This window comes from Salvelinus fontinalis, chromosome 42 (assembly GCF_029448725.1).
Source record: "Salvelinus fontinalis isolate EN_2023a chromosome 42, ASM2944872v1, whole genome shotgun sequence".
Lineage (NCBI taxonomy): Eukaryota > Metazoa > Chordata > Actinopteri > Salmoniformes > Salmonidae > Salvelinus > Salvelinus fontinalis.
Window position 1 is genome coordinate 20,813,447 of NC_074706.1, and position 10,258 is coordinate 20,823,704.

The window sequence follows — 10,258 nt, forward strand, 5'->3', positions numbered from 1 at the left end:
CCTTTCAGCTATTACGCGAACCAATAAGATCCTTTCTCTTTAGTGTAAACGGAAGAGAACAGTAACCAAGAACAATTTCCACGTTAGCGTTTTTATTGTTGTTATTTAGACCTGTATTAACACCATGGAACTCAAAATATGATTAAAACTTTCCCCCAGGTAATGTTTGATTCGCGTTGAAAATAGGACTTGGTTGATAGATGTTATCTAGGTAACGCTAGCTAGTAGCTGTTAACAATGGCTAACTGTATGGTTTTTCACACTCAATTAGCCTCCATCATGGAGGTGCTAGCGAATTCAGCCGTTGCAGAGATCTGTAAACTCGTAGACGACGATTATGCAGTGTTTCGTTTGGAAATAACTCAAAGCCAGAAAGAAAACAGGGGATTACGGAGGAAACTACAGCTATTGGAACTGAAGGTGGCACGCGAGCGCGCAGAGAAGACAATGCGAGAGCGCGTCCTCGCCAGTCGTCCCAGTAGTGTCAAGATCCTCGACCGATACAGAGGAATGGCAAGAGGTACATTTTGCAGAAGGCAGGGGCTATCGCCCCTTTCCCCTCAGTGCATGTGTTCAGATGTGTTACCTAGAATTGGGTCTTGTAACATTTTTCGATAGTATCCAATACTTCCCCTGATTATCTAGCTTTTGTTTTGTTTAGCATTTTTTTTTACCAGGTAGGTCAATGAAGAACAAATTATTCTAGCACAAAGACAATATCATATTCTAACCATATTCTTGATTTACTGAGTTTCCTATTATCATACTCAATAAAAATAATGTGATGCATGGAACATAATCAATCCATCAATAGTATATCTTGACGTTATGAGAAGTGTTACCTTACTTCCTTGCCAATTGTAGACAGTGTTCAATATAGCATTGAGTATTGACAGTACCTAACTTAACCACCCCTGTTTCCCCAATCACTCTCTTAGGTGAAGGACATCTCACTGGAGGTCACAAGAGCTTTGTGAAGCCAGCAGAACACAACTTGTGGAGAGATGACCAACCCATAGCTATAGATGAGGGGAGTGGAACCTCAACCCAGCATGTTATTGTGATAGAGGTTAGTGTCATAGTGTAACATGGAAAATGACAGTTTGTCAAACATTGCCTTTTTATTTCAGAAAGGTTCCTTCAACTATTAATTTGCTTACATGTACATCCTCAGCATGTGAGAGCCCTACGACATTGTTATCCAATTCCACTGTACCGGTAATAACCTTCTCTCTTTTTGTGTCAGTCAGCAGAGGCTGCAGGACCTGGGTTCAAGCAGGAGAAGACTGAAGGAGAGGAGAACTCAAGACACAGCATAGACATCCAGACTGGCGCAGCGGCTGGAGTGGCGCTCCCTGTAGCCACAGAGGACCTCGCCACCTCCGTCTCACCACAGGTCAGGACCCGACGCAGCATCATGGAGGTCAGTGGAACGCCGAACGCCATCCTCAAGTCAGCGACAGACACAGAGACTTTACCTGTAACACACAGGCTCTTACGTACAGGATCTGACCACCGATCAGACCCAGAGAGACTAGGGCCACTGGGTTGTCCTCCTGCTCCCGGCTCAGAATACCTACCGGTATTTTACCAGAGCCAGAGAATGGTTCATTCTTGTGGAGATGGTGACACGTTAGTCACTGGTGTTGATGATCTGTCTTGTTCTTATACAACAGAGATGGACCCTGGCAACATGCCCTTGGGTTTAGAGACACAGACTGATCTGTCTAGTGGGGACTGGAACCAGCACAGTAGTAGCGTATACTCTGAAGGGTGCCTAGATAAGAAAGGGGAGGTTATAGTCGTAGATGAGGTGACTGTAAAAGTGGAGGGCGATGTTCCTCTGACATGGAATGTAGACGAGACTCCCTCAGGAGAAGGACACTCACAAGGTAGAGATTTTTTAGATTATAGGGAAAGCTTAGAGTCAAATCCAAATGTCACGACCCACTCCCCTTGCCCCCAGAAGGGGGAGATCCACCAGAGGGTCCACACAGGGGTGAAATCCTTCAGCTGTACCCAGTGTCACATGCGCTTCGCCCAGGCTGGCGACTTGAAGAGGCACCAGAGGGTCCACACAGGGGTGAAACCCTTCAGCTGTTCCCAGTGTCACATGAGCTTCGCCCAGGCTGGCAACTTGAAGAGGCACCAGAGGGTCCACACAGGGGAGAAACCCTACAGCTGCCCCCAGTGTGAGAAAAGGTTCTCCCGCCAGCACCAGCTGAAGATGCACCTGAAGGTCCACACGGGAGAAAGGCCGTTTGCTTGTACGCATTGTAGTAAGAGTTTTTCAGAGAGGAGCTACCTCAGGATACACCAGCAAAAAAAACATTCTACTCTATAATATAGAAAGTAACCATTCCACCCGATAGCTTCTGACGTTTAGATCAAACCCTGTATTAAAGACAAGGACTCATTTTCATTGTTGTCAGCAGAATAGATCCACAGATCCATTTGGAAAAACAAGAGTAACACATTTCAGTGTTGAATATTCCTGGGTAGAATACTGCATCCAGACATTGTGTGATATATATAAGGCATACAGTTTATAAGCCTAAAAAGTCTGTTACATATTGTGTTTGTACTGTGTAGGCCAGGGGTCTCTTGTAGGTTTTCGCTCCAACCCTACTTGTATCGAGCCTGTTTCAGCTTATCAACCAACTAATTATTAGAATCAGTTGTGCTAGATTAGGGTTGGAGTGAACCTACAGGACGATAGCTCTCCAGGAACAGGGTTGGAGAGTCCTGGTGTAGGCTATATAATGTTCACAAATGCTGATTTCATTATTTCCATTCAACTACTTCATTTTCCCCCCAAGACACTTTTAATGAGAAAATGTATGCAGTTTATCAAGTTCATGCTGCTTTTTAGTTGAGACATTGTATGTGTGGTTTTCATATGGAGTATTTAAAACTTGTTTGTTTAATAAACACAAAATGGGACTTTTAATTCTAAGACTCTCATTATTCTTTTTAGCCAGTTCTTCTGAAAGTAGCCCACGAGCCAGAAGTGATCCCCGAAAATTGCGTACTACCTCACATGACCTAAATTATGTGGACACCTGCTTGTCGAACATCTCATTCCAAAATCATGGGCATTAATATGGAGTTGGTCCCCCCCTTTGCTGCTATAACAGTCTCCAATCTTCTGGGAAGGCTTTCCATGTTGGAACATTTTTATTTATTTTTATTTTATCTTTATTTAACTAGTCAGTTAAGAACAAATTCTTATTTTCAATGACGGCCTAGGAACAGTGGGTTAACTGCCTTGTTCAGGGGCAGAACGACAGATTTTTTTCCTTGTCAGCTCGGGGCGATTAGGCCTGGCTCACAGTCTGTGTACCAATTCATCCCAAAGGTGTTCGATGTGGTTGAGGTCAGTTCTCTGTGCAGGCCAGTCAAGTTCTTCCACACCAATCTTAACAAACCATTTCTGTATGGATCTCGCTTTGTGCACGGGGGCATTGCCATGCTGAAATAGGAAAGGGCCTTTCCCAAACTGTTGCCACAAAGCTGGAAGCACAGAATCATCTAGAATGTCATTGTACACTGTAGCGTTAAGATTTCCGTTCTGTGAGCTTGTGTGGCCTACCACTTCGCGGCTGAGTCATTGTTGCTCCTAGACGTTTCCACTTCACAATAACAGCACTCGCTGTTGACCGGGGGCAGCTCTAACAGGGCCGAAATTTTACAAACTGACTTGTTGGAAAGGTGGCATCCTATGACGGTGCCACAATGAATGTCACTGAGCTCTTCAGTAAGGCCATTCTTCTGCCAATGTTTGTTTATGGAGATTGCATGGCTGCGTGCTCAATTTTATACACCTGTCAACAACGGGTGCGGCTGAAATAGCCAAATCCACTAATTTGAGGGGTGTCAACATACTTTTGTGTATATAGTGTATGTTCAATTCACGTCATTGCTCTCTCTCTTGTTCTGCTGTGTGTGATTCTTGCTAGCTATCACTCAAAAAACATAGAGGGGGTGAATATCATTGGCTGGATCTCGATTTGCTAGGGGGCTGGTCCACGTGGAGAGACATTTAGGGAAAATGGCGCCGCACAGCTTCCAGAAAACTGTTTGTCACTTTAAAACTAGGGATTTCGTGGCTAATTGAGGTAAGACAGTAACTGATCTCACCCTATTCTGCATCCCAACAGAGCTTTATAACCAATATACACTAAATATGTCTACCTGCTGACACACACACTAACAAACACCTACTGTACACGTCAAAATAGTTTAGTCAGATTTGTCTGACTTTTGACAGCTGACTTAGCTGACTTATTTTTACCCACAACATATTTACCATGATGGATTTTACAACAATGAAGTCATTCTGTAACTACGGTATTGGACTCAAACATAGTGGGGATGGGTAAACACTACATGTTGAAAGTGTGTTTAATATCTGTGTGTACGTAACCGAGGGAGTGTATGTCTGTAATCTGTATCACCTGTCTCTTCCAGGAGGAGGAGGAGGGTCTGGAGGTGCTGCTGGTGAAGGAGGAGGGTCTGGGGAACCCTGAGGGGACCATGGTCATGGAGGACAACCATACTACACCTCCTCCTAAACCCACAGAGGAACCAGCTGAGCAGCACAGGACCACACACAGTCTCACTTAGGTGAGCCCAATGTAAACTACTGTCTGCATTGTATTAGGTCAGGGTCCATATTAGAGGCTGACCGATTAATCGGCATGGTCAATTAATTAGGGCCGATTTCAAGTTTTCATATCAATCGGTAATCAGCATTTTTGGATGCCGATTATGGCCGATTACATTGCATTCCACGAGAAGAATGCGCGGCAGGCTGACCACCTGTTATGCGAGTGCAGCAAGAAGCCAAGGTAAGTTGCTAGCTAGCATTAAGCTTATCTTATAAAAAACAATCAATCTTAACATAATCACTAGTTAACTACACATGGTTGATGATATTACTAGTTTATCTAGCTTGTCCTGCGTTGCATATAATCAATGCGGGGCATGTTAATTTATCATCAAATCACAGTCTACTTCACCAAACGGGTGATGATTTAACAAGCGCATTCGCGAAAAAAAGCATTGTCGTTGCACCAATGTGTACCTAACCATAAACACCAATGCCTTTCTTAAAATCAATACACAAGTTATTTTTTTTAACCTGCATATTTAGTTAATATTGCCTGCTAACATGAATTTATTTTAACTAGGGAAATTGTGTCACTTCTCTTGCGTTCTGTGCAAGCAGAGTCAGGGTATATGTAGCAGTTTGGGCCGCCTGGCTCGTTGCAAACTGTGTGAAGACCATTTCTTCCTAGCAAAGACCGTAATTAATTCGCCAGAATTTTACATAATTATGACCTAACATTGAAGGTTGTGCAATGTAACAGCAATATTAGGGTTGCAACCCGTTAGATAAAATACGGAACGCTTCTGTATTTCACTGAAAGAATAAACGTTTTGTTTTCGAAATGATAGTTTCCGGATTTTACCGTATTTATGACCTGAGGCTCGTATTTCTGTGTGTTTATTATATTATAATTAAGTCTATGATTTGATAGAGCAGTTTAACTGAACGGTGGTAGGCAGCAGCAGGGTCGTAAGCATTCATTCAAACAGCACTTTCCTGCGTTTCCAGCAGCTCTTCGCTGTGCTTCAAGCATTGAGCTGTTTATGACTTCAAGTCTATCAACTCCCGAGATTAGGCTGGCAATACTAACGTGCCTATAAGAACATCCAATAGTCAAAATGATATGAAATACAAATGGTATAGAGAGAAATAGTCCTATAATTCCTATAATAACTACAATCTAAAACTTCTTAACTGGGAATATTGAAGACTCATGTTAAAAGGAACCACCAGATTTCATATGTTCTGATGTTCTGAGCAAGGATCTTAAACGTTAGCTTTTTTACATGGCACATATTGCACTTTTACTTTCTTCTCCAACACTTTTTATTTAAACCGCATTATTTAAACCAAATTGAACATGTTTCATTATTTATTTGAGACTAAATTGATTTTATTTATGTATTATATTAAGTTAAAGTAAGTGTTTATTCAGTATTGTTGTAATTGTCATTATTACAAATATATATATTTGTAATAATGACAATTACAACATATATATATAAATAAAAATCGGCCGATTAATCGGTATCGGCTTTTTTGGTGTCCTCCAATAATTGGTATCGGTATCGGCGTTGAAAAATCATAATCAGTCGACCTCTAGTCCATATCCACAAAGCCTCTCAGAGTCAGGGTGCTGATCTAGGATAAATTTAGCCTTTTAGATCATAATGAATAAGACTATGTAGACAGGTGGGGAACTGATCCTAGATCAGCACTTTGTGGATATGGGCCCAGTTTATCTTAAGCGTGGGACCATGCCCAAATAGAAGACAGACCAGAGAGCATTGACCTGCTGAGTGCACTAAAGATGGAGGAGGAAAGTAAGGGAGAAATACATATACAGAACTTAATATACTGTCTTCAGAAAGTATTTATACCCCTTGACTTATTCCACATCTACACACAATACCCCATAATGACAAAGTGAACACATGTTTTTAGTATTTTTCACATTTATTGAAAGTGAAATATAGAAATATCTCATTTACATAAGTATTCACACCCATTTGCTATGACACTCCAAATTTGAGCTCAGGTGCATCCAATTTCCTTCAATCATCCTTGAAATGTCACTACAACATGATTGGAGTACACCTGTAGCCAATTCAATTGTTTAGACATGATTTAGAAAGAAACACACCTGTCTATATACACTGAGTGTACAAAACAGTATAACTTCCTAATACTGAGTTGCACCCCCTTTTGCCCTCAGAACAGCCTCAATTCGTCAAGGCATGGACTCTTCAAGGTGTCGAAAGCGTTCTACAGGGATGTTGGCCCATGTTGACTCCAATGCTTCCCACAGTTGTGTCAAGTTGGCTGGTAGTGGATCTCTACTCTGAATAGCTTGTTCCATCTCATCCCACAGATGCTCAATTTGATTGAGATCTGGTGACTGGGCAGGCCACTGCAGTAAGCTGAATTCACTGTCACGTTCGTGGAACCATTCCTGGACAATCCTAGCCTTGTGGCTGGGGTATTATCTTGCTGAAGAAAAATCTATTCACAGATGGATACACTGCTGACATGAAGGGATGCACCTGATTGGCGACGATGTTCAGATATCCTGTGGCATTCAAACGTTGCTCCACTTTTATCAAGTGCCTAAATGTGTGGTATGAAAACACACTCCACACCACCTCCAGCCTGTATTGTTGACACCTGGCATGATGGATGCATGTACTTGTGGTTTTCTCCATACCCTAGTCCTCCCCTCAGTGTGAAACAGCAGGAACCAGGGATTCATCAGACCAGGCAATGTTTTTCCAATTCTCCAGTGTTTTTGTTCTTTACCACACTGCAACCGCAGTTTCTTGTTTTTTGCTGAAAGAAATGGAACTTGGAAATGGAACTGTAAGGTTGTCGGCTGCCATAATCCCTTTGTGTCAAGGTACTACGAGCTGTTTATTATTTTGTGGTTCTTTGGGCACCACTGTTGTACTGGACTGTCAGTTGACTCACTGTAGCCTGTCTGTTGCGCTGCACAATTTACCAGCCTCCTTTGTCCCATTTCATCAATGACCTGTCGTTGGCTGGATGTCCTTTGGGTGGTGGACCATTCTTGATACACACGGGAAACTGCTGAGTGTGAAAACCCCAGCAGTGTTGCAGTTCTTGACACACTCAAACCGGTGCGCCTGGCACCTACTACCATACCCCGTTCAAAGGCACGTAAATATTTTGTCTTGCACATTTACCCTCTGAATGGCACACGTACACAATTAATGTCTCGAGGCTTAAAAATCCTTCTTTAACCTGTCTCCTCCCCTTCATTTACACTGATTGAAGTCGATGTAACTGGTGACCTCAATAAGGGATAATTGCTTTCACCTGGATTTACCTGGTCAGTCCATGTCATGGAAAGATGTGTTCCTAATGTTTTGTACACTCAGTGTAAGGTCCCACAGTTGACAGTGCATGTCAGAGCAGAAACTATACCATGACGTTCAAGGAGCGGCCCGTAGATCTCCAAGATAGAATTGTGACGCGGCGTATATCTGGGGAAGGTTATAAAACAGTTTCTAGAGTGTTGAACGTTTCCAAGAGCACATATGGAAGTACCCAGACTCTGCCTAAAGCTGGCTGTCCAACCAAACTGAGAAGGACCTTGGTCAGAGAGGTGACTGAGAACCCAATGACCGCTCTGACAGAACTACAGAGTTCTTTGGCTGAGATGGGAGAACCTGCCAGAAGGACAACAGTCTCTACAGGACTTCACCAATCTGGGATTTATGGGAGAGTGGCCAGACGGAAGCCACTCCTGAGAAAAAGGCACATGACAGCACACCTGGAGTTGGCATAAAGGCATGTGAAAGACTGAGATTCTGTGGTCTGATGAGACAGAACTGTTACCCTTTGGCCTGAATGCAAAGTGCTATGTTTGGAGAAAACCAGGCACAACTCTTCCCCCCTCTAACACCATCCCTACCGTGAAGCATGGTGGTGGCAGCATCATGCTATGGTGATGCTTTTCCGCGGCAGGACCTGGAAGACTGGTAGGGATAGAGAGAACAATAAATGGAGCCAAATACAGGCAAATCCTTGATGAGAACCTGCTTCAGAATGAAAAAATCTTAGACTGGGGGCGAAAATTTACGTTCCAACAGGACAATGACTACAAGCATACAGCCAAGCAACACTGTAATGGCTTCAGAACAAGAATGTGAAAGTCCTTTATTGGCCCAGCCAAAGCCCAGATTTGAATCACATTTGAAAATGTGTGTTAAGACTTGAAGATTGCTGTTCACGGCAGCTCCCCATCTGACTTAACAGAGCTTTAGAATATCTACAAGGAAGAATGGGAGAAAATCCCCAAATCCAGATGTGCAAAGCTGATACAGACATACCCAACACAGCTCAAAGCTGTAATCGCCGCCAAAGGTGCTTATACAAATATCGACTCGGGTGTGAATACTCATGTAAATTAGATTTTTGCATTTCATTTTCAATATATTTGCAAACAGTTTTCACTTTGTCATTCATTATAGGGTAGTGTGTGTAAATGGATGAGGATTTGTTATTTAATACATTTTGAATTCAGGCTGTAACACAACAAAATGTGGAATAAGTCAAGAGGTATGAATAGTTTCTGAAGGCACTGTGTGTGTGGCTCAGTTGGTAGAGCATGGCACAGTCATGGTTGGTAGAGCATGGCACAGTCATGGTTGGTAGAGCATGGCACAGTCATGGTTGGTAGAGCATTGCACAGTCATGGTTGTGGTTTCAATTCCCAGGGCCACCCGTACATAAAATGTATGCACGAATGACTAAGTCGCTTTGGATAAAAGTGCCTGCTAAATGGCATATGTTATTACTATAATATTACTAATGGGCATACAATGAAATGAATAAAACTTGTTTAGATACTAAAACAAACATTGACTCAAAACTGTATATGTAGAGTTCGCTGATGGTGGTTGGCTGGAGGCTAAAAGAGGAGACTGGGCGGCCATCTTGGATTCCCAGACCCAGATGGGTGCAGCCAAGGGCCCAGGGGACGACTTCCCCCAAGCATGCCAGGACCAGAAGCGACATAGTGGGAGTCAGTGGATGAGACAGCGTCCTCAACTCTGGTCTGGGTATCAACATCACAACCAGAAACAGTCGAACACAAAACAACAACTGAACTTAGTCTCCATGACAAAAGACGTGCTGAGTACCAGGGCGAGGAGTAGATTTGGTCTGTGGGGACGGGGAGGTGTCCGTATGCAGGGGGAGAGAACAGATACTGACTCGGCTGAAAATGCTCCTTCTCCTAATAGTTGTGATTCAGAGAGACTGACAGCACCTCAGGTTAACCCACTAAAAGGTGCTGCCTTCAGCCTGCCGCCTTGAGGATCCATCAACTAGAACATTGACCCTGTGACAACACAGACACTCGCTGGCCTTTGTCCTCCTCACACTCTCCTAATGTTAAACCAGACCTCAGACAATGCCAGTGCCTCAACACCAAATTGCTACACAAATGACAGTAGTAGTAATGCTATCAGTAGATCCGGTGGCAAAAAGAAGCGCTTCCCGTGTTCATTCTGTGAGAAAGCCTTCAGTTTCACCAAACAGGTGGAGATCTACCAGAGGATGCACACAGGGGAGAAATTATCCTGCTGCCATCTGTGCAGGGCCAATTCCTCCCACTTTTCCAAC

General features: G+C 43.2%; 1 protein-coding gene across 2 annotated transcripts; it reads left to right on the top strand.

Moving 5' to 3' along the window:
- Positions 1-5,942, top strand: LOC129841009 (B-cell lymphoma 6 protein homolog). Of its 2 annotated transcripts, XM_055909105.1 has the most exons (4): positions 1-520; positions 939-1,069; positions 1,247-1,423; positions 4,471-5,942. In XM_055909105.1, the coding sequence occupies exons 1-4, from the start codon at positions 238-240 to the stop codon at positions 4,624-4,626; spliced, it is 747 nt and encodes a 248-aa protein (XP_055765080.1). In that variant the 5' UTR covers positions 1-237; the 3' UTR covers positions 4,627-5,942. The 2 variants fall into 2 exon arrangements, with proteins under 2 accessions (XP_055765080.1, XP_055765079.1); XM_055909104.1 differs by lacking the exon at positions 4,471-5,942 and having other exon boundaries at positions 2-520; positions 1,247-2,950.
- Positions 5,943-10,258: the final 4,316 nt, after the last annotated feature.

What these genes read in the sequence shown, in the direction of transcription:
- LOC129841009 (XM_055909104.1), top strand. Translation starts at nt 238, where the DNA reads ATGGCTAACTGTATGGTTTTTCACACTCAATTAGCCTCCATCATGGAG. An exon ending in ATACAGAGGAATGGCAAGAG is followed by an intron (nt 521 to 938) that starts GTACATTTTGCA and finishes TCACTCTCTTAG; the next exon opens with GTGAAGGACATCTCACTGGA. An exon ending in AGCATGTTATTGTGATAGAG is followed by an intron (nt 1,070 to 1,246) that starts GTTAGTGTCATA and finishes TTTTTGTGTCAG; the next exon opens with TCAGCAGAGGCTGCAGGACC.